The sequence below is a fragment of the Haliotis cracherodii genome, unplaced genomic scaffold (assembly GCF_022045235.1).
Source record: "Haliotis cracherodii isolate W230 unplaced genomic scaffold, xgHalCrac1.p SCAF_12, whole genome shotgun sequence".
NCBI classification, from domain to species: Eukaryota; Metazoa; Mollusca; class Gastropoda; order Lepetellida; family Haliotidae; genus Haliotis; species Haliotis cracherodii.
In genome coordinates this window covers 36,885,259-36,910,702 of record NW_027266267.1, presented here as the reverse complement: position 1 = coordinate 36,910,702, position 25,444 = coordinate 36,885,259, and the positions used below count along the sequence as shown (strand labels likewise).

Genomic DNA, 25,444 nt, shown 5'->3' with positions numbered 1-25,444 from the left:
ATTTGAATTTATAGTCCATTTCTTTACGACAGTCTTATTATTCAACATCTAATTAAATATATACAGTGGTCCCTCGACTTAACGCTCCTCGATGTATCGCTACTCCGGATGCACCGCGGGGTAAGAATTTTCCCCTTAAAGCGCGTTAAAGCGTGTTAAAGCGCGTTAAAGCAAATAAAGTTACAAATAAACTGATGAAATTTAATTCTAAGTTGATGTACACGTGTGTGTATTTGTAAAACAATTACGTTCATTGTATCCGGCTGAATGTGATCGAAACCATTCTGCCTTTTGTTCCAGTTGTGAAAAAACATATCGTACACAGATCTGGCATTAAACTCACATAAAATCAAATCACAGCAACAACAAACATAAGCCGCATTGTTTGATTTAATACTCATCTCAGCTTGTTGTGATTGGTAAGACAACATGTGAGATGTCTTCGAACTTCAAACCGGCTGCGTGTATTATGCATTCATGTATTTCATTTTCGGCAAAAGTGTGTGGGATCTGATGACCTAATCACAAGAATTGTGGGACTAATCATTTATTAGAGGGGGTTTGTGACTGGTGTATATGGGAGGGCATATTTCGCTCAACCCCTCCCCCCCATTTTATGTAGGATTCTTCATGCCCCCTAAAATACATGTAACATTTTCATGCCCCCTCCCTATGATACATGACCAGTACCTAACGTAATGTTCAAATTTCTAACTGTTTTATTTGAAAAAAAGAAGAAATGTATCATTTTTTCATTCCACCTCAACCCGCCCCCTCCCCTCCCAATCCTTCAATGTGTCATTTTTTCATTACAAAATACAACATAAATGTGCACTATGTATAATAACATACCTGAACAAAAAATATTGAAAAAATATAACATAAATTTAGGCATACAAAATATAAGACAAAATGCATGAGATTTCCCAAGTATGGATCAACTATCAAAGCATGTTATGAAATCCACACACAAGTACACTGATGGGGCTGACATGCATATGTCAATGTAATGCCAGGACCAGCGGATACTGGCACAGCTAAGGGGCATTACTCCGCACACCAGTGTCCTTGAGTCAGCACCTTCAGAGTGGTACAACAATGGATGACAGAGATCCATTATAGTAAAAGAAAAGACAACCCCATCTTTTGTACCTTGGAGATCCTAGATTTAGTCCAATAACTGTGAATACTTAATGTTCATACTGCAGGAATTTATGTCTGGTACATTCTCATTCCATGGCAAGAGTTACTTACCTTGACATCCTCCAGGTGGACCTCAGGGTCTTTTGTGTGCCAGTCCAATATGGCCGTCTCCTTGGAGTTCAGCAGAATCTGAAACAGTATTCCTCCTGGCTAAGCTGACCAAAGTTTTACGCTTTCAAGGCTTTCTTGGGATATTTTAAATGTTTTCAGAGACATTGGCAAGTCCATCAGCAGACATCTTCAAAGCCATCAGCAGACATTCTCAAAGCCATCAGCAGACATTCTCAAAGCCATCAGCAGATATTCTCAAAGCCAACAGCAGACATTCTCAAAGCCAACAGCAGACATTCTCAAAGCCATCAGCAGACATTCTCAAAGCCAACAGCAGACATTCTCAAAGCCAACAGCAGACATTCTCAAAGCCATCAGCAGACATTCTCAAAGCCAACAGCAGACATTCTCAAAGCCATCAGCAAACATTCTCAAAGCCATCAGCAGACATTCTCAAAGCCAACAGCAGATATTCTCAAAGCCAACAGCAGACATTCTCAAAGCAGTCAGCAGACATTCTCAAAGCCAACAGCAGACATTCTCAAAGCCATCAGCAGACATTCTCAAAGCCATCAGCAGACATTCTCAAAGCCAACAGCAGACATTCTCAAAGCCATCAGCAGACATTCTCAAAGCCAACAGAAGACATTCCCAAGTGTGTATGGGTGTGTGTGCATGCACATGTGTTTGTGTGTGTGTGTGAAAACGTGTCTGCATCCATCTGTGTTTGTGTGTGAAAATGTGTGTGCAGGCATGTGTGTGTGAGTGTGTGTGTGAAAATGAGTGTGCATGTATGTGTGTGTGAGTGTGTGAAAATGTGTGTGCATGCATGTATGTGTGAGTGTGTGTGAAAATGTGTGTGCATCCATGTGTGTATGTGAAAGTGTGTGTGTGAAAATGTGTGTGCATGCATGTGTGTGAACACGTGTGTGCATGCATGTGTGAATGTGAAAGTGTGTGTGTGTGTGTGAAAATGTGTGTGAATGCATGTGTGTGAAAATGTGTGTGCATGCATGTGTGTGAACACGTGTGTGCATGCATGTGTGAATGTGAAAGTGTGTGTGTGTGTGTGAAAATGTGTGTGAATGCATGTGTGTGAAAATGTGTGTGCATGCATGTGTGTGTGTGAAAATGTGTGTGCATGGATGTGTGTGTGTGTGAAAATGTGTGTGCATGCATGTGTGAGTATGTGTGTGTGTGTGTGTGCAGGCAATTGTGCGTGTGTGTGATGTTCTAGTACAGGACTTCTGCCGGTGTTACAGTGCTAGCAATGTACACAACACCCACCTGTGCCCTGTCCGTGACGTGGCCAGGCAGTTTGAGCAGTGTGCCTGGTTGGTTGAGGGTCTTCCTGTAGACAATGTAGCCATAGCTCTGTCCCACCCCGCTGATCAGCTTGATGCTCTCCATGTGATCTGGTCGCTTCACTTCCAGCGATGACTGTCGGGGAAACACAAGCGTTAGTAACCTACACAATGAGGGGCCAAACACTGAACATTCTTTGTAGTGAGGGGTTGGGTTTTGAGGGATTTTAAAAAAAAAAGAAGGTTTCCAAGAAATGAAAGGCGCTGACTGAAATAAATATCTCTGTCTTAAATTTGTTGGTTGTTTCTTTTGTTTTTTAACACCGGAGAGCTATATGACGTCGGTCTGAGAGAGAGAGGAGAGATGGTAAGTGAGTGAGTTGGGTTTAACGCCGCTTTTAACATTACTCCAGTTATATCACTGCGTGTCAGCCTAGCGTGGGAGGAAAGCCAGAAGTGATGCAGGTCTCAGACGTTTACCACTTCGGTGAAACCCACAAGCACGGGTATGGTGCTGAAAAACCTAGAAACTTAATTGGGGCGAACCAGGATTCGAACCCACAATCATAGGTTTCTGGCGTGCCCAAGGGACACAACTCTGCACATCGAATCGCGATGCCTTAGACCACTGGGCCCTGGAGAGTAGAGAGAGAGATTGATTTCATTAATGCTGCATCGTAATTCATGCAGCTATTCACAGTGATTCAATGGCTATTGTAACATTGTGCATTACGAATGAGGCTCCAAATGAAGCTATGGTGGTGTTAACAAGAGTTTGCCACTAACGTGGCTATATCCCCCGCACCTGTTGCAGAATTTATGACATAATTAAATCAAAACAAACCCTAATTTTTTTTAACCAAGGTGGAACTTGTCATGGAAATTGTAAAAAAAGATGAGTTTGGAACCTAAGTCCATCTTGTTGCCATGGAAACGTAAAAAATAACAAATTCTAAAATTTCTCAATAGCAAAAGGCACCAGTTCAGCATGTACCTGACAGACCTGCAAAGTTTCATGAAAAAATATTGAACGGTTTATGAGTTATGCTCCGGAAACGAACCCTACCCTCACAGAACCTAAATCCATCTGGTTGCCATGGAAACGTAAAAAATAACAAATTCTAAAATTTCTCAATAGCAAAAGGCACCAGTTCAGCATGTACCTGACAGACCTGCAAAGTTTCATGAAAAAATATTGAACGGTTTATGAGTTATGCTCCGGAAACGAAACGTGACGGAGGGAAGGAACGGAGCCCGTTTCTATCAACTTCGTTGGGCAGGGGATAATAATGACAGAATGGAGTGACTGAACACTGTATAATGCAGGGTGATACTGTAGGGGGTCCCACACTGAAGTGTTTGTTGTTTAATGCTGCACTCAGATATTCATGCAAGATGACGGTGGTGTGTAAATAATTGAGTCAGGTCCAGACAATCCAGTGATTGATACCATGAGCAACACCCCACACTAGGGCTGGGACGGGTCACTCGGGTACCCCGGTCGGATGGGTCCTGAGTAGGACCTGGGTACCCACAGGACTACCCGGACCCGTGATTAGTCAATGATATATATTGTTTAATGACCAATACTATATAAAACTCTATGGTCACTACAAGTCACTAATGTTCCCATTTCTGTCTGACAATGCACCCATTCCTTCTGACTTTCATAGGTTTGAATAAATATAAAACTTCATGCATTAAACTTCAGTGTATGCATGACCAGATCGTTTTACAAATGTATCTAAATACATTTTGCCAGGGCTACGGTAAAACTTTTCCAAATCGGACAGTTTGAATACCTAGAGGTGGTACCCGGGTGGGGGTCGGGTAATAGGGTGGTGGGTACCCGGGTAGTAAATTTTGACCCGTCCCATCCCTATCCCACACTGTCGGGGTACAAATGCCCTAAAAGGGGAGATAATCTGAGCTCTAACAGTTATCTCCACAAAATATGAAAGGCAAATCAATGACCACCTACTTCCAGGAATCATAATCGACAACCTGACCCAGTTGCCATAGTTACACGTACCTCCATTAGACTCATCATTGTATGCCAGGGGAGATAACTGTCTATTGCCAGGTGACCTGCAAACACAACAGTAAAAAAGCTTACAATAACACTGAACACAGGGCTCTTTAAATCTAGCACATTTACATAGAAGCATACAAAATTCTTTCCACTAAATTTAAATAACTAAACTGAACCTAAATAAAGTCAAGATTAAGAAAAATATTTCTTTCTTTATTATTACTTCAAAAATGACAAACGGGTCTGGTAATTAATTGGTCCATCAATCAGATGAATATGCTACTGACAAAATTAGTTCTACATGTCTAGGACGAGGGTGGCGGAAAAGCTCTGAGCCAATCTACGAACAATATACACCCGTAACAGATTGCATGTACGGTAGAACATGGATATAATGAACTGGAAGGGACCGGAGAAATCAGTTCGTTACATATGTTGTTCGTTATATATGTTTTTGCTCAGAAATGTTCGCCATCTTGAACAAAACAAAACACAATACACATGATTGCAGCATTGTCTGCCATGTGAACTGATACCTTGACACAATCTCATGAAATTTATGTTTGTCTTACAGACTCAATTAAGCCAGGGACAGGTAAGATTAACATAAAGCAAGTTTAACAAGGTTGATCATCATCCCTGATTGTGTTGATTCACCACTGTTTACTTACAGCCAATTGTCAGTGACACTTGAGACTGAGTGAGTTTTCTTAGTTCATTATACATGTCACTAATCAGTGGTATTTGGGCTTGTCGGGGATCAAATATCTGTTTGCAATATACGTTAGTTCGCTGTAGAGAGTTTTTCATGTATGTATATTTTAAATGATAATATAGAGGAGATGAAATGGGGATTTTGTAAGAGTTTATTGTATCAGATTGTTCGCTCTATCCGTGTTCGTTATATCCGTGTTCTACTGTATTAAAGACGTTGGACACATTAAGTGAAACCCACTACAACACTCTGAGATGTAACATGAAGAGAGTGTATAGTATACTTGTACCGAATAAAATAAATAAATAATACCTTTCCATGCTAAATTTTGTTGTAGGTAGCACCCACGTATAGTGGGGTAGGCCTCAAATGACATGATTTACCATCACTATCAAAACTTGCTTAAGTTGACTCCTTGGAACACATTAACCTAATAGTCTAATTAAACTTATTTTGTAGTATTTATTACTATTTAAGTTGGTTAACTACATACAAGGGAGGTAATTCGTCACGGTAAACTCGCGTGAAACGGCATGAACTGAGGTGCGCACGAACTATTGTATCCAACGTCTTTAAGTACAACCTTCCATGACAGGCTGCAGTTGAACCAAATACACAACCAGGATGCATATTTCTGCACACATCAAAGTGACTAGGTATTCTCTGTTGATGAAAATGGACAAACTTGACTGCCATGTTTCAACTAGAATCTTCAACTTCAAGGGCTGACTCCAACAGTCATGCATGCAGACATGGTGTCAGTTTTAGGGCATGATGTCCCTTCCTTAAGAGGTGCGCGACAGAGTTCAAGATGGGAAGAGGGAGCTCGAAGATGATCCAAGATGAGAAACACCTTAAAGATCAGTAACACCTTCAAGATGAGAAACACCTTCAAGATCAGTAACACCTTCAAGATCAGAAACACCTTCAGATCAGAAACACCTTCAAGATCAGTAACACCTTCAAAATCAGAAACACCTTCAAGATGAGAAACACCTTCAAGATCAGTAACACCTTCAAGATCAGAAACACCTTCAGATCAGAAACACCTTCAAGATCAGTAACACCTTCAAGATCAGAAACACCTTCCAGATGAGAAACACCTTCAAGATGAGAAACACCTTCAAGATCAGTAACACCTTCAAGATCAGAAACACCTTCAGATCAGAAACACCTTCAAGATCAGTAACACCTTCAAAATCAGAAACACCTTCAAGATGAGAAACACCTTCAAGATCAGTAGCACCTTCAAGATCAGAAACACCTTCAGATCAGAAACACCTTCAAGATCAGTAACACCTTCAAGATCAGTAACACCTTCAAGATCAGAAAAACCTTCCAGATGAGAAACACCTTCAAGATCAGTAACACCTTCAAGATCAGAAACACCTTCCAGATCAGAAACACCTTCAAGATCAGAAACACCTTCAAGATCAGAAACACCTTCAAGATCAGAAACACCTTCAAGTGCCACCACATGATATGAGCGTGGATGATGGACGACTCACAACACATCACATAGGCAAGAGTCATCCATGTGGACATGGTGTTAAATTTAGGGGACGATGCTCCTTCCATTGCCACTGTTCAGATGTGGGCAGTGGACGTCAAGAGGGATTTCAAGAGAGAGACCTCGAAGAAGATCCAAGATCAGGAAGACCTTTAACTGCCCCCACTAAGGAAAATGTGGATGATTATGGATGATCAACAATCCCACCACATGTCACATAGCCAAGGGTCATCCATGTAAACTTTAGGGGCCGATGCTCCTTCAATTGCCACTGTTCAGATGTGGGCAGTGGACTTCAAGAGAGAGACCTCGAAGAAGATCCAAGACCACGACCACTAAGGAACATGTGGATGATGACGGATGATGGACGATCCCACCACACGTCACATGGCCAATACAGTAGGCATCTCATTAGGGAGTTGAGAACATTCTGAGGAATGAACTGGGCGTGACAAAGGTTTCAGAACTCTGGTTTCCAAGGCTTCTGCCTCCCGATCAGTAAGACTCCGGTTTCATAATCTTGTGTGAGAATTGAGCATCATATTGGCCATTTATGGTCTGACATTTCCACCAGTACATTTCCTTGGAATCCCAGAACACTGAAGCCATCACCTTGCCAGCTGAAGCCATCACCTTGCCAACTGAAGCCATCACCTTGCCAGCTGAAGCTATCACCTTGCCAGCTGAAGCCATCACCTTGCCAACTGAAGCCATCACCTTGCCAACTGAAGCCATCACCTTGCCAGCTGAAGCCATCACCTTGCCAGCTGATGGAACAGGCTCAATCTGATTTACATCAGATCTTAGTTCTTGCTACCAATAAAGAAAGATCTGAGGACAAATGTCAATCACATTAGTGTCAAAAGGGACAGAGAATTCAATGATATAAATGATTTCAGTTGATTTATCTAAAAGGCAAAGATCAGGTTTGTTGGCCTGGATACGTCTGAGGCTGTATACAGGCCTAGTCCAAAGAGTCATATATTTATCATTTTCCATTACGCCCACTACATATCCTGGATTGTACCATGGATGGACCTCTATGTCAAAACCACAAGCATGGCGAAGATGGTAAAACGATTATCAAGCTCTGAACACTAGATTTTCTTAAGACTACCGATCCTCTCTCTACTACCTTGCCACGTTTCAGGTGAAAAGAATGTTGCATTTGTCAAGACCAAGGACATGCCAATATCATTAGAAAAGGACTTGGCAATGAGAATCTGTATTTTAGTGTGGATCCTCCATTGGCAATAAGTTCAAGGTCATCCATGTAAAGAAGGTGAGTAAGGGGTAATGGGGATCTGTGCTGAGGAGGTCCAGGATGATAACCTCCTCTTTGCTCAGCAAAAAGCTTAAAGGAATTAGTGCCAGACAGAAAAGCAAAGGACGAAAAGAATCGCCCTGAAATATTCCTCTTCTAGCAGAAACGGGTTCCGAAGTCATCAACTTCCCCTACTAATACATCCCAAGTTGTGTTGACCAGCAATTCATTAACGACATGAGTAAAACAAGAAGTCACTCGGGGAGGTCAATATACAGAATCATAAGCTTTTCTGTAGTCTATCGCACACATTTAGGGGTTGCAGTGGTACATTTTATCCTCTTCTTGGATCATTTTCTGAACTAGCATCTGGATCCTTACAACCCCAACATCCCTTTCTGGCTCTTTTCAAGAGAATTTAAACAGTGATGTAATGACATTTTCACACATGGGAACAGTTTCCAATACCTTTTTCAAATACCAATAGTTCAAGGCCATCCATGTAAAGGAGTATATGAGGTTATGGTATATTCTTCTTCTTATTATTATTATTATTATCATCGTTTCTTCTTATTATTATTATTATAGTATTCATTTTTCTATTGTCACACCATCATCATGATCCATTGTTGTTGGTCTTTTTGTTTCTCTTCAATCATTACCATGATCTTTCTTCTTCTTCTTATTATTATTATTATCATTATTTATTTTTTAATTAACACCAGTGGAAATCAATTTTGCAGCCACAGATTGAATTGTCAGGTATGTAATCCTACAAAGATGTTTGGTGGTGCAGCTGCTATGATCCTAATGCCTGGCTAATAACTTAATGTCGGACAACTGCTGCACAGCCTAGTAACCCAACAACAGCAGTGAGCATCCTTCACAGGCATGCAAGAAAAACATTTATCATATACCTCTCAATGATATGAGGGATTTCGCTTGTGCGATCGAGCCAACATGGAGGTGAGGTGAAATGTGGTTTAACGTCGCGTCCAAGATTATTGCACTTATATAGCGACGTGCAAGTACGTGTGTGTGTGTGTGTGGCTGCTTGTACTAGTCAGGACTGATGCCGATTTATAGTGCTAGCTCACTGAGATACCATGCCGCAGTTTAACATGAATACCCCACTCAGACACAGTATACTGACTCCGAGCCGACCAGTCCTTGTTTTAGCCCCTTAATGCCGAGCGCCAGACAGGGTAAAAACAACAAGTACCATCTTTTAACGTCTTTTGGTGAGACAACATGGAGACGGTCATATCACAGGGGGTGTAATAACCAGACCCATACTACACCCCCTGCAGGGCTGATATGGCTTGTCAATCCATTTTAATATCAGCCCAGGTGGTAAGAAATTAGAGTTTCTGTATTCGACGTAATAACGCCCAGGGCGCTCTCAAAATTAGAAAAAGGGGGCTCTTATTAGAATATTATTTTGGTGAAAAAAACAGAGTTGACAGATATATTTCGTGGTTTATGGTGACAGCCTGAAATGTTTATTTACGACAGATATATTTTTCCAGAATTTAATTGCCCATAACTAAGGGTACATATAACACACAAGTGTGTATTATACGCGAATAAATAAGTCTTGTGTACATTGATTAATCGGAAGGGGTGCTAATTGGGATTGTTTTGCTAGTCAATATATCCGCAAATATCGCCGTGGGCGCTTATTAGAGCGGGGTGCTTATTACGTCGAATACGGTATGTCCCTTAGTGCGCCGTCTGCTTGCCTACCTTTCCCCTGACAATGTCTTCCAAACAAGGTGAAAATGTATTGCATTCACTTGCAAATACATACATTTTACAATGTGATGTTATGGTATATGATAAAAAGGTTAGCAGATGTCAATTTTCATATAAGACCCCCACGACCCCGATATCAGCCCTCGGGCTGGTGTGGGGTATTGAGTTGATATGGGGTACATTATGCAAACTGCCATAGAATGCGCTCTGGGATTTACCTGGACCAGCACAGAGGCTGATATTTCGGCCCCATGTCCCAAATGTCACTAACTCATTCAATGGTTTTCCAGACATAACTTTAATTTCACAGGAAGATGTCTTGATGCTTACTTCTATATTATGGCATTGAAAGCAATCTCAAAACACAACATTAAGAGTGAGTGAGTGAGTGAGTATGGTTTTACGCCGCTTTTAGCAATATTCCAGCAATATCACGGCGGGGACACCAGAAATGGGCTTCACACATTGTACCCATGTCGGGAATCGAACCTGGGTTTTCGCCGTGACGAGCAAACGCTTTAACCACTAGGCTACCCGGCCGCCCCTACAACATTAAGAATGTAAGAAAATAACAACTTTAAAAAAAAATTAAATTTTGATTTATTTTTTTTTATCATATTGCCTGCCATGGGCACTAAGACAAAAACATCTCAGCCTTGGTCACTACTCTGGCTTCTATGTCTGCATGCAAGCATGTAGCATCCCCTAAAGATCACTGTATCTACAGCAACATCTCGGAAGTTGAATCCTATACAAACACTGTAACAAAAACATGTTTTTCCCTTTGCATACTACATAACATAGCATGCTGATTGATGTATAATGGCATCCATGACATACCGGTTTCATGCTTGCTCGCGCCAAGATGATCATTTTACCATCTATTCAAAATATTGTTTACAAAATTTGGTATATTAAGTTACAAGCCAGTCCACAACAACCTTTCGATTTATCAGATATTTATAAAATCCTGTTTGTCAAGGATTTCTCTAGGCCTGTCAATTCAGAGGGCAATATTTGCACCTAAATCTGCCCCAAATGTCAGTAAAAATTCCCAAATGGGAATTTAAACATTGTTAAGTCATGTAGATGTAGTTTATTGTGATGACTTAGTCGAGGTGACATGTATAACTAATAATAAGGTGGCCCCTTGAAAATTCCACGCCCCATTAACATGTACAAAGCACAGACAAAATCTCAAATTCCATTGTGATAATAACAGGACCAAACAAGTCTCAATTTTACATTATTAAACTGAATGCAGTGTTACAAGTCAGTGTTAAAATACCTCTGAAAATAAGAAACAAATTTTAAAAAGTTCCAATTTTAAACTAAATTGTTATTTTTCCAATTAGCCTGCTTTGGGCACCTATAGTCTGGAAGGTAATTTAAGGTACCGACGTTTACTACAATATCTGAAAAACTATTGGACCTACTCCAGTCAAAGTTGGTATGAGATTATTAAACAGTCATACATAACTGGATATAACATTTAAAGACAATCGGTGCATGAATAAAAAATCGGTATATTTAGCTATTTCATCAACAAACAGACCTGTTCGTCACAGGTGGAACGAGCATTCATTGAAACAGCCATCTGCAAAATGCTACCCCTGCGTCACAGGGCCATATGACACAGTTGAACCAATCAACTCAACTCGAAAGGGTGCACGGGAATCACGCACGTTGAGACGCCCAACGCTAACACCGTATTCGTGCGTGCATGATTCCCGTGCAACCTTTCGAGTTGAGTTGGAGGGAACACAAGATGAATGCCTGGTCTGTCTACTGTTTGTTTGTTGCTTAGTGCTGCACTCAGCAATATTCCAGCTACAGCAGAACACGGATATAACAAACATGGATAGAGCGAACAAACGGATACAACAAACTGTTAAAAGATCCCTGATTTATCTCCTATATAATATCATATAAAATTTACGTATATAACAAACTCTCTACGGCGAACTAACGGATACACCAAACTGATATCTGATCACCGAGAAGCCCATCTATCACTAATTAGTGACGTGTATAGCGAACTGAGAAATCTCACTCAGTGTCACTGACAATTGGCTGTACGTAATCAGCGGCGAATCAACACAATCGCGGCGAATCAACACAATCAGCGTTGATGGATAAACCTTGTTAAACTTTACTGGATGTTATGAAATGTTATCAATTGAATGCTGTGAAGTGATCACTGCTAATACAAGTCAATGCTGCAGTTACGTCTATTGTGTTTTGTTTTTTACACAAGATGGCGGACGTTTCCGAGGGAAAACGTATATAACGAACAACGGATAAAACGAACTGATTTCTCTGGTCCCTTGTAGTTCTACTGTATATGACAGCGGTCTGAAAACATTCGAGTTTGCCCAAGACAATCAAGTGATTGATATCATGAGCACCGTCCCTCACAATCAGGCTGCCTTGTATGAATACCGTATTTGACATATTCAGCACCCCGCTCTAATAAGCGCCCACGGCAACATATGCTGATATATTGGCTTGTGAACAATCCCAATTACCACCCTTCCGATTGATCCATGTACACAAGACTTATTTATTCGCGTATAATACGCACTCGTGTGTTATATGCACCCTTAATTACGGGCAATTAAATTCTGGAAAAATATATCTGTCGCACATAAACAGGCTGTCAGCATAAACCACGAACTTTATCTTTCAACTCTGTTTTTTCACCAAAATAATATTCTAATAAGAGCCCATTTCTAATTTTGAGAGTGCCCTGGGCGCTTGTTAGGTCAAATTCGGTAAGTCACCTAGCCTGACCACTTGATGCACCAGATTGCCTTGTACTTCAAGGATGGAGCAACAAGCTGCTGAAGCTGTGTGTGTACAGACAATGAAGTGGTTGATGTGTCGATCCTTCACTCACCATAATCTGCCTTGGCACTGTTTGGTGGAGGCTCCGGGAGACTGGTGATACCTGGGGGTTATAAACATGTTATATATGCAAGAGGGCGATAAACATGTTATACCAAGGGTTATAAAACTATCCTGAAATACTGTATTTTCAAACAATTAAGTTGGCATTGCTGATATTTTGAGGCATGAGACCAGACGATCCAGTGATTGACATCATGAACATCAATCCACGCAATTGGGATACAATGACATGCATCAGCCGAGTCAGCGGACCTGAACACCCGATCCTGTTAGTTGCCTCTTACGACAAGCATAGTCGCCTTTTACGACAAGCATGGGTTGCTAGGGACTGTTTCTAACCAGGGAATCCGTGCGGGTTTCGCTCCCTTGGAACTCACACTCACCTTGTTTTTTCAAGACATACTCCATGATTATCTCCCTTGCTTTTTCATACTTGGGGGTTATATTCCCAGCTTCGTCTAGAGGAGCATCATAGTCTGAAAGACACGGACAGATGTAGAGCGAAACCCGACATTCTAACACAAATAAAGAGCTTGCTGATGGGATCTGCACTCTTCACTTTGAAACAGGGAATAATCTCTTTATCATATGATGGGGGGCACAGGTGGCCCAGTCGTCTAAGGCGCCGCGATTCGCTGTGCAGAGTTGCGTCCCTTGGGCACGCCAGAAACCTGTGATTGTCGGTCGAAACCCGGTTCACCCCGATTATGTTTCTAGGTTTGTCAGCACCATACCCGTACTCGTGGGTTTCACCGAAGTTGTAAACGTCTGAGACCTGCATCACTGCGGGCTTTCCTCCCACATTAAGCTGACACGCTGTGATATGACTGGAATAATATTAAAAGCGGCGTTAAACCCAACTCACTCACTCTGAAGATGCCATTCTTAAAACAAGAGTCATCCGAAGATGCCAATCCCCCTGGCCCCAGTCATCTGACTGTCACATTAAGTCCAACTTGATGAGAGTATTTCTTTCTAATCTGTCTGTCCGTATACAAGAGTAGTTATTGACCTATCAAAACAATACCATGGAATTGGGATTCGGAACTTTGTATTTCTACGTCAGGTTCATGCAAATATGAACAGTCAAAATCAAAGCTGTTGCCATGGAAACAGAATTTTTTTTCTAAACACCCTTAAGTAGCAAAACTGGCCTTTGTGTGTGCAAAGTGTCATGAAAGAACACCTATCAGTTTTAGAGATATAGTCTGGAAAAACACACCACACAGAGTCCAAGTCAAACTTGTTGCCATGGAAACAGGAATTATATTTTTTTTCTTAAATTACTAAATAACAAAAAAACACCACTTCAGCCCTTGGTGAATACATGTATTAGGTTAGGATGAAAAGTCTTTCACAGTTTCAAGTTTTGCTCCGGAAACGACACCTCCCCCTCCCTTTTGTGACTAAGTCCAAATTGTTTCCAGGGAAATCAAGAAAAATAAAAATGCCCAAAATCCGCAAATAACAAAAGGCAGCACATCAGGATCTGTTTGATATATCTGCCAAGTTTTGTTGAAAATATAGAACGGTTTTCGAGTTATGCTCCAGAAACGCAAAATTATCCGTGAAACTAGCAATTGTGTCCTTGTCAAACTTCTTTCCATAAAGATTTTAATTATTATTATTTTTTTAAATTACAAAATAGCAATAGGCACCACTTCAGCGTGTGACTGATACATCTTTCAAGTTTCGATCAAATATACTGAATGGTTTTCAAACTCAGAAACCCCAGAAATGAACCCGATCCCCAATGGAGTCTATGTCCAACTTCTTCCTGTAAAAATTTAAAAAATTAAAAATTCCAAAAATCCCAAAATATCAAAAGCACCACTTCAGTATGTGAGTATATGTATATTTGCCAAGTTTCGATCAAATACACTGAATGGTTTTCGACTTCTGTCCTTGAAAAGGAAATGATTACGGACAGACAGACGGACGGTCAGACAGACTGGCTGATCGCTGTATCCCCCAACATTATATGCCGGGGGGATAATAAGTGATGCTGAAGTCATGTTTCCATTCACTAAAGCGTCTGTAGAAACCGCGTAGGAATATAATACCTGAGTAAACTGACACATTTCTAATATAGATCCACATGATTTGCAGCCAATGGTGAAAAAGACAAAACAATTTATCATAGATGTCTGTTGAAGGAAGTTGAGATATAGATCCTCATGATTTGCAGCCAAAGGTGAAAAAGACAAAACAATTTATCACAGATTTCTGTTGAAGGAAGTCTGACATGACACCAGTCATCATCACTGCAGAAGCTGTGCCATCTCTGTCAGGCTACAAGAGCCTCGGTCCCTTTTTTAATTTATTTTCTAGGGTCTGGGAGACAGAGTAAGTCCATATATAAACATCAAATAAGAAACTTCTTAATTCCTAATTTGGGATTTCTTATTAACAATTGCTGCAGACTTGGGGCCGAATATCAGCCTCAGGTGAGTGAGCCCAATATCAGCCTCAGGTGAGTGAGTGAGTGAGTGTGTGTGTGTGTGTGTGTGAGTGAGTGAGTGAGTGAGTGAGTGAGTGAGTGAGTGAGTGAGTGAGTGAGTGAGTGAGTGAGTGAGTGAGTGAGTGAGTATGATTTTACGCCGCTTTTAGCAATATTCCAGCAATATCACAGCGGGGGACACCAGAAATGGGTTTCACACATTGTACCCATGCCGGGAATCGAACCCGACTCTTTGGCCTGACGAGCGAACGCTTAAATCACTAGCCTACCCGACTGCCTCTGTGTATGTGTGTGTGGCTGCTTGTGCTAGTCTGGACAGGTGCCGATTTTATAGTGCTAGCCCACTGAGATACCATGCCGCAGTTTAACATGAAAACCCCCCTCAGACACAGTATACAGACTCTGACCCGACCAGTCCTTGTTTTAGCCCCTTAATGCCGAGCGCCAGACAGGGTAACAACAAGTACAATCTTTTACGTCTTTTGGTATGACGCGGCTGGGAATCGAACCCTGGACCTTCCACTCTCCGGGCGGATGCTCTACCACTAGACCACGGAGGCGGTCTTGAGTGGAAACAAGTTTAATTCCTCAATAACGTGTGATGATAATTTATGCAGGCTGAATCATGTGAATGTGACTGGTGGCAGGGTACTGTAGTTCACCTGTATAAGTAGACAGCCACTCAACGATATTAGCATTGATATTAAAATATCCTCCTCTGATATCATTGTCGTTGTTTGTTGTTTAACGCCGCACTCAGCAATATTCCAGCTATATGATGGCGGTCTGTAAATGATCGAGTCTGGACCAGACAATCCAGTGATTGACATCATGAGCATCGATCCCCGTAATTGGATATGATGACATGTATCAACCAAGTCAGCGAGCCTGATCACCCAATCCCGTTAGTCGCCTCTTACGACAAGCACAGTCGCCTTTTACGGCAAGGATGGGTTGCTGAAGACCCATTCTACCCCAGATAGTCGCCTTCTGATATCTAAAATCAAAGAATTAAGTTGTTGACAAATATAAATTAGAAACAAATTTCAACAATATTTCTGATGAATGAAATATTGTTTAACAGTTAAAAACACTCAGACAAGAAAGAGCAGTTGTCTGGCGCCGGTTGGAATATTGTCTCATACCGTAGCTGGTAACATCCGGCTTGTAGTCATCAAAATAGTTGGCGCCTGCCATAAAACCGAAGTTGGTGCCACCATGAAACATGTAGAAGTTGACGGAAGAATCATTGTGAAGAATTCCAGACAGACTCTTGGCAAAAGCTGAAACAGAAAGTTTATCACATGACTATGAGTAATTCTCCCAAGCGAAAATATTCAAAAGATTTAGGGGGGTGTAAATTTTATTTTTTTATGTCATATAAAACCCAGAGAATTTCTTCATTCATCAGAACTGAAGAAATCTACACTTGCCAATGTTGACCTTGACCTTTGATCTATCGTGTGCTTGTGGCCATCATGGAGAATGCATACAGACCTCCATGTCACACAACAGACCCACCTTCACCTTCCTGGGAGAAAGTGTCACACAACAGACCCACCTTCACCTTCCAGGGAGAAAGTGTCACACAACAGACCCACCTTCACCTTCCAGGGAGAAAGTGTCACACAACAGACCCACCTTCCAGGCAGAAAGTGTCACACAACAGATCCACCTTCACCTTCCAGGGAGAAAGTGTCACACAACAGACCCACCTTCCTGGGAGAAAGTGTCACACAACAGACCCACCTTTACCTTCCATGGAGAAAGTGTCACACAACAGACCCACCTTCACCTTCCAGGGAGAAAGTGTCACACAACAGACCCACCTTCACCTTCCTGGGAGAAAGCGTCACACAACACACCCACCTTCACCTTCCAGGGAGAAAGTGTCACACAACAGACCCACCTTCACCTTCCAGGGAGAAAGTGTCACACAACAGACCCACCTTTACCTTCCAGGGAGAAAGTGTCACACAACAGACCCACCTTCACTTTCCAGGGAGAAAGTGTCACACAACAGACCCACCTTCACTTTCCAGGGAGAAAGTGTCACACAACAGACCCACCTTCACCTTCCAGGGAGAAAGTGTCACACAACAGACCCACCTTCACCTTCCAGGGAGAAAGTGTCACACAACAGACCCACCTTCACTTTCCAGGGAGAAAGTGTCACACAACACACCCACCTTCACCTTCCTGGGAGAAAGTGTCACACAACAGACCCACCTTCACCTTCCAGGGAGAAAGTGTCACACAACAGACCCACCTTCACTTTCCAGGGAGAAAGTGTCACACAACAGACCCACCTTCACCTTGCAGGGAGAAAGTGTCACACAACAGACCCACCTTCACCTTCCAGGGAGAAAGTGTCACACAACAGATCCACTCTCACTTTCCAGGGAGAAAGTGTCACACAACAGACCCACCTTCCAGGCAGAAAGTGTCACACAACAGACCCACCTTCCAGGCAGAAAGTGTCACACAACAGATCCACCTTCACCTTGCAGGGAGAAAGTGTCACACAACAGACCTACCTTCCATGGAGAAAGTGTCACACAACAGACCTACCTTCCATGGGGAAAGTGTCACACAACAGACCCACCTTCACCTTCCAGGAAGAAAGTGTCACACAACAGACCCACCTTCTATGGAGAAAGTGTCACACAACAGACCCACCTTCCAGGCAGAAAGTGTCACACAACAGACCCACCTTCACCTTCCAGGGAGAAAGTGTCACACAACAGACCCACCTTTACCTTCCAGGGAGAAAGTGTCACACAACAGACCCACTCTCACTTTCCAGGGAGAAAGTGTCACACAACAGACCCACCTTCCAGGCAGAAAGTGTCACACAACACACCCACCTTCAACTTCCAGGGAGAAAGTGTCACACAACAGACCCACCTTCCAGGGAGAAAGTATCACACAACAGACCCACCTTCCAGGGGGAAAGTGGAGTGTGCCGAGCCCCAGTGGTCGAACCATCCACTCCAGTACTCCATCACCATCAGGGGAAAGTCTGGGTTCAGCTCCCGGATGGCGTTGAACTCCTTACTGCTCTTCTCGTAGTCCTGGAAGTTTGCCGTCGGTAGAGCATCTAGAGTGAATGAGAGGATGTGGTTGAATGTTGCAAGCACAATATTTCTACTATGTCCGAAGGGCAGCCTGTATATAATCATGTCTGAACGATGACACAGAATGTTACACATCACAGACCCTCCCTTCAAGTTTAGTTGACTTTCACCAAAAGCCAGCCATCAAAGGTTATCCTAAGAACTGCTTTGCCCCTTAAGATATTTTTCATGGTCACAAAAAGTAATATTTCAGGAGCCAACATAATTTCAGATTGAGCTGTCAGTCTGTCTTTTCTGCGGACTAATGGCGCTTTTATAGACCAGGCCCACTGAGATATTTTGACATGGATACTCAGATACAGTATGCTGACTCCGAACAGAATAGTCATTTTTCATCACCTTAATGCCAAGCAAGAGACAGGGTAACAAAAAGTACCATCTTTTAACCTTTTTTGGTATGATGCAGCCGAGATTAAACCGACCTTCCACAATTGTTACTCCTAATACAGCATTGACATCACTACCCGTGAAGATCCGGGGTAGAATAGTTCTTCAGCAACCCATGCTTATCGTAAAAGGCGACTATACTTGTCGTAAGAGGCGACTAACGGGAGGTCAGGCCCGCGGTCTTGGTTGATGCATGTCATCGGTCCCATGCCATCATGGCCATGTTATGCGTGGATCGATGCTCTTGGCGTCAATCACTGGATTGTCTGGTCCAGACTCGATTATTCACAGATCACCGTCATATAGCTGGAATATTGCTGAGTTTGGCGTTAAACAACAAATAAACAAACAAAGATAGGCATCACAACACAACAGGTTACAACATGACACAAACCTCTGCTGAACACTGGGAGCACGGGTGGCCCAGTCGTCTAAGGCGTCGCGATTCGCTATACAGAGTTGCGTCCCTTGGGCACGCCAGAAACCTATGATTGTTGGTTCGAATCCCGGTTCGCCCCAATGATGTTTCTAGGTTTGTCAGCACCATACCCGTGCTCGTGGGTTTCACTGAAATGGTGAACGTCTGAACCTGCATCACTTCGGGCTTTCCTCCCACATTAAGCTGACACGCCGCGATATAACTGGAATACTGTTAAAAGCGGCGTTAAACCCAACTCACCCACTCACTCTGCTGAACACTACGATATGGGAACATATTGTTCTGCTACTCACATTTGTGGAATGGCGCCCTGCGCATCCCGGAAAGATTGTCGGAGGTGACGAGGAGCTCGGTGATGCCATTCTTTATCAACAGCTATATGAGACGAAGAAAGAGGGAAACACGTCATCAAAACAATTACTGGGCCCAAGAAGGCAAACTCATCAATATCCATTCAAATATGTTTATAGAATCACAAAATAATGTATACATCATATCTGGAGATTCAAACATGTGCTTGCCACTTGATGGCGTCGTATATTAGACGATGTTATTTTGGAGAGGGGAGTGTCTCGTGAGTTCCCCATAGATGTAGCTGGGTTTCGCAGATAAATGTGATGGCCGAACGATCGTATCCAAGATCGGGAGAGATATGACAATCGGTATTAGGAGAAAAGGTGCAGATAATTGATGTGGGTACTGTGAGAAAATAGGGGATAACATGGACTTATCCGACACTGCCGAGGTCGGATTCTATTGAGGGCGTCATCATTATTTGAATATGGGTAAATATTTTTTAAGCTTGTACATTTTATCAACATCCCTAAAGAGGCTGTAATTAATGTTGACATCTCATATAAGTATTAACGACTCATGGTCGCTAGTCATCGTACAATAACACACTGCAGGGAGAACAAACGATCAGGGGCGCATTCTCCCTGCATTGTTTTATTGTACGATAAACAACTCCCTCTCATTGTTTATTTCTTAATGTAGGCAAAAGGTGAGTACAACTTACATAATGTTTTTTGTTTGTTTGCTTGTTTGTTTGCTTGTTTAACGCGGCACTCAGCAATATTCCAGCTATATGACGGCAGTCTGTAAATAATCGAGTCTGGACCAGACAATCAAGTGATTAATACCATGAGCATCAATCCACACATTTGGGATCGATGACATGCATCAACCAAGTCAGCAAGCCTGACCACCCGATCCCCTTAGTCGCCTTTTACAACAAGCAAAGTCGCCTTTTACGGCAAGGATGGGTTGCTGAAGACCTATTCTACCCAGGATCTTCCCGGGTCAACTTACATAATGAGCAGCCCTGGCAGAGTCCAATGTCTTCGACAAGACTACACCAAATGATTCCTAATATTACTTACATAGTTTCTATACCATCCAGTGACTTGAATTAGTAAGGGTACATTTCAATAGACAGAACCATTGAGCGAAATAGCTGCCTGCCTGATAGCCCACCCTTGTTTTAGCCCCTAGTGCCGAGCGCCAGACAGGGTAACAACAAGTACCATCTTTTAACGTCTTTCGGTATGACGCGGCTGGGGATCGAACCCCGGACCTTCCGCTCTCCGGGCGGACGCTCTACCTTTAGACCACGGAGGCGGTCCTATGGTGTTCAGACGTTATACTCGAACAGAGAATTCTTTGTTTGTTGTTTTGGGTTTTTTTATATATAAGAAATATACACACAACTTCACTTCTAAAGTTTACCATTACTACGAAGAGTGTGTGGTATTAAATTTGTTCTAGGGTGTTTCCACATCAAGATCGAAGAATAAGAAGAAATGCATAGTGAGATTTGATAAGTTTAAATAAAAATACTTACTCATGTGATAAGAACACTAGTAAACATTGTTGGTTGTTTCTATAGTTATTTAACATGAAAAGTGGCAAGTTTTCCTAAGTGAGTGAGTAGTGAGTAAGTAAGGTTTTACGCCACTTTTAGCAGTATTCCAGCAATATCACGGCGGGGGACACCAGAAATGGGCTTCACACATTGTACCCAACACTGCCCAAGTCGGAAATCGAACCCAGGTCTTCGGCATGACCAGCAAACGCTTTAACCACTAGGCTACCCGACCTCCCCTCGTGAGTGAGTGACAGTGGGCATATTCCAGCTATTTGCTTGCTGATCCACATCATGAGTTGGGTAGTGAACACAACACCAGTGGATATTCTGATGACCAGACAAACTAGTGGACCCGTGAAGATTCCGGGGTAGAATAGGTCTTCAGCAACCCATGCTTGCCGTAAAAGAAGTCTATGCTTGTCGTAGTGAGTGAGTGAGTTGGGTTTAATCGCCTCTTTTAACAGTATTCCAGTTATATCATGGCGTGTCAGCTTAATGTGGGAGGAAAGCCCGAAGTGATGCAGGTCTTAGACGTTTACCACTTCGGTGAAACCCACGAGCACGGGTATGGTGCTGACAAACCTAGAAACATAATCTGGGCGAACAGGGATTCGAACCCACAATCATAGGTTTCTGGCTTGCCCAAGGGACGCAACTCTGCACAGCGAATCGCGGCACCTTAGACGGCTGGGCCCCCTGTGCCCCCGAACAGTACAGTATGTATTGGTTTGAAAAAGTATGTCCGGTACTCGTCACTTCTGATAATGACCAGTACTGTAGTCCTATGGCTGGACCAGCATCTGGAGCACCGTGTGTTGGCTACACAGCTCTAACACCTGGGGAAATATGCAACTCACTGCTCTGAGGAAGTCGAGATGCTGCACCTCGTCACTGTAGGAGCCGAACTCATTCTCCACCTGCACAGCGATGATGGGGCCGCCCTGGGAATACTGAAACAGAGGGAATAATGAAACAAAGGGAATATTGAAACAGAGAAAACAGAAACATGGGGATTAAGGAAACAGTGGAAATACTGAAACAGAAAATATTCAAACAGGGAATACAGCAACAGAGGGAATACTGAAACAGGGAATACAGAAATAGGGGAATAATGAAACAAAGGAATAATGAAACAGGGATTACAGAAATAGGGGAATAATGAAACAGAGGGAATAATGAAACAGAGGGAATAATGAAAGAGAGGGAATATTGAAACAGAGGAATACAGAAATAGGGGAATAACGAAACAGAGGGAATAATGAAACAGAGGGAATAATGAAACAGAGGAATAATGAAACAGAGTAATAATGAAACAGAGGGAATAATGAAACAGAGGGAATAATGAAACAGAGGAATAATGAAACAGGAAATACAGAAATAGGGGAATAATGAAACAGAGGGAATAATGAAACAGAGGGAATAATGAAACAGAGGGAATAATGAAACAGAGGGAATACAGAAACAGGGAATACATGGAAACTTGGGGAATATGGAAACATTGGAAAAACTGAAACAGAGGAAATATTCAAACAAGGAATACTGAAGCCATTTTGTCAGGATTGGTCCATTTGAGGACCACACATAACATTTTCCAAATTGTTTCCATGGAAATACAAGAAATAAAAAAAACGAAATATTCGAAAAAAATATGAAAAGGCAATAGTTAAGAATGTGGTCATTGTACATGTATAATTTCATGAAAAAATATTCATTAGTTTGAGAATTGTGGCTCGCAAATGAAGCCTTGAGTAGTTTGAGACTAAGTTCAAATTGTTTCCATGGAAACATAAGACAATTAAATTTAGAAATATTTCACAAGGCAGCAGTTAAGCTGATGTGCAGTGCATGTGCAAAGTTTAATTAAAAAATGTTGAAAAATCTTCAAGTTATGGTCCAGAAACAAACCCTGCCCTTGTTTAAGACTAACTCGAAAAAATTATTGTTTCCACTGAAACATGTTGAAAACAAAATTTAGAAAAAATTCAACATAGCAAAAGCCACCGGTTAACCTGATGACCAATGCATATGCCAGGTTTCATTGAAATCTGTCGCACAGTTTTCAAGTTATCTGTGTCCCACTCTCTACTGTTAATTAACCTGTCTGTAATCTACCACCTACCTGCAGGTCGGTGACGAGAGGCAGCAGTTTACTGAAGAATCTCTCCGATGCCTTCTGGTAGGGGGGATAGTTGGAGCGCACCTTCATGTTGGGATCTGCCAGGAGCCAGCTTCACAAGGAACAAGCAATAAGTTAGAAATAATTTCATATCTAATCTCTATAATAAATAATAAAACTTTAACTGTCTTGACAATTACCTGTCAGTCCCTGAAGTGCCAACAATGACAGTTACTTGTCAGTCCCCGAAGTACCAACAAGGACAATTACCTGGCAGTCCCTGAAGTACCAACAATGACAGTTACCTGGCAGTCCCCCGAAGTACCAACAATGACAGTTACCTGTCAGTCCCCGAAGTACCAACAATGACAATTACCTGGGCAGTCCCCCGAAGTGCCAACAATGACAGTTACCTGTCAGTCCCCGAAGTACCAACAATGACAATTACCTGGGCAGTCCCCCGAAGTGCCAACAATGACAGTTACCTGGCAGTCCCCCGAAGTACCAACAATGACAGTTACCTGGCAGTCCCCCGAAGTACCAACAATGACAATTACCTGTCAGTCCCTGAAGTACCAACAATGACAGTTACCTGGCAGTCCCTGAAGTACCAACAATGACAATTACCTGGGCAGTCCCCCGAAGTACCAACAATGACAGTTACTTGTCAGTCCCCGAAATTCCAACAATGACAGTTACCTGGGCAGTCCCCTGAAGTGCCAACAATGACAGTAACCTGTCAGTCCACCAAAGTACCCACAATGACAGTTACCTGTCAGTCCCTGAAGTACCAACAATGACAGTTTCCTGTCAGTCCCCTTAAGTACCAACAATGACAGTTTCCTGGGCAGTCCCCTGAAGTACAAACAATGACAGTTACTTGTCAGTCCCTGAAGTACCAACAATGACAGTTACCTGGGCAGTCCCCGAAGTACCAACAATGACAGTTACCTGTCAGTCACCGAAGTACCAACAATGACAGTTACCTGGGCAGTCCCCTGAAGTACCAACAATGACATTTACTTGTCAGTCCCCGAAGTACCAACAATGACAATTACCTGGGCAGTCCCCCGAAGTACCAACAATGACAGTTACTTGTCAGTCCCCGAAATTCCAACAATGACAGTTACCTGGGCAGTCCCCTGAAGTGCCAACAATGACAGTAACCTGTCAGTCCACCAAAGTACCCACAATGACAGTTACCTGTCAGTCCACTGAAGTACCAACAATGACAGTTACCTGTCAGTCCCCGAAGTACCAACAATGACAATTACCTGGCAGTCCCTGAAGTACCAACAATGACAGTTACCTGTCAGTCCCCGAAGTACCAACAATGACAATTACCTGGCAGTCCCCGAAGTACCAACAATGACAGTTTCCTGTCAGTCCCCGAAGTACCAACAATGACAGTTACCTGTCAGTCCCTGAAGTACCAACAATGACAATTACCTGGCAGTCCCCGAAGTACCAACAATGACAGTTACCTGGCAGTCCCTGAAGTACCAACAATGACAGTTACCTGTCAGTCCCCGAAGTACCAACAATGACAATTACCTGTCAGTCCCCGAAGTACCAACAATGACAATTACCTGTCAGTCCCCGAAGTACCAACAATGACAGTTACCTGTCAGTCCCTGAAGTACCAACAATGACAATTACCTGGGCAGTCCCCCGAAGTACCAACAATGACAGTTACTTGTCAGTCCCCGAATTACCAACAATGACAGTTACCTGTCAGTCCCCGAAGTACCAACAATGACAGTTACCTGGCAGTCCCCGAAGTACCAACAATGACAATTACCTGTCAGTCCCCGAAGTACCAACAATGACAGTTACCTGTCAGTCCCCGAAGTACCAACAATGACAGTTTCCTGTCAGTCCCCGAAGTACCAACAATGACAATTACCTGTCAGTCCCCGAAGTACCAACAATGATAGTTACCTGTCAGTCCCCGAAGTACCAACAAGGACAATTACCTGTCAGTCCCTGAAGTACCAACAATGACAGTTACCTGTCAGTCCACCAAAGTACCAACAATGACAGTTACCTGTCAGTCCCTGAAGTACCAACAATGACAGTTACCTGTCAGTCCCTGAAGTACCAACAATGACAGTTACCTGTCAGTCCCCGAGGTGCCAACAATGACAGTTACCTGTTAGTCCCCGAAGTACCAACAATGACAGTTTCCTGTCAGTCCCCGAATTACCAACAATGACAGTTATCTGGCAGTCCCTGAAGTACCAACAATGACAATTACCTGTCATTCCCCCGAAGTACCAACAATGACAGTTAC

The 25,444-nt window shown here is 42.6% G+C and overlaps 1 protein-coding gene across 1 annotated transcript in view; it reads right to left on the bottom strand.

Annotated features, from left to right (window-relative positions):
- The window catches only part of LOC139457849 (beta-galactosidase-1-like protein 2), a 74,860-nt gene that overhangs the window by 23,252 nt on the left and 26,164 nt on the right, over positions 1–25,444 (bottom strand). The window contains exons 4-13 of the mRNA XM_071239198.1: positions 23,155–23,263; positions 21,893–21,985; positions 19,462–19,543; positions 18,147–18,305; positions 16,351–16,488; positions 13,128–13,220; positions 12,734–12,784; positions 4,591–4,646; positions 2,542–2,694; positions 1,255–1,332 (exon numbers count right to left, since the gene is read on the bottom strand). Coding sequence (XP_071095299.1) covers positions 1,255–1,332; positions 2,542–2,694; positions 4,591–4,646; positions 12,734–12,784; positions 13,128–13,220; positions 16,351–16,488; positions 18,147–18,305; positions 19,462–19,543; positions 21,893–21,985; positions 23,155–23,263 — 1,012 coding nt within the window. The remainder of the gene's footprint in view (positions 1–1,254; positions 1,333–2,541; positions 2,695–4,590; positions 4,647–12,733; positions 12,785–13,127; positions 13,221–16,350; positions 16,489–18,146; positions 18,306–19,461; positions 19,544–21,892; positions 21,986–23,154; positions 23,264–25,444) is intronic.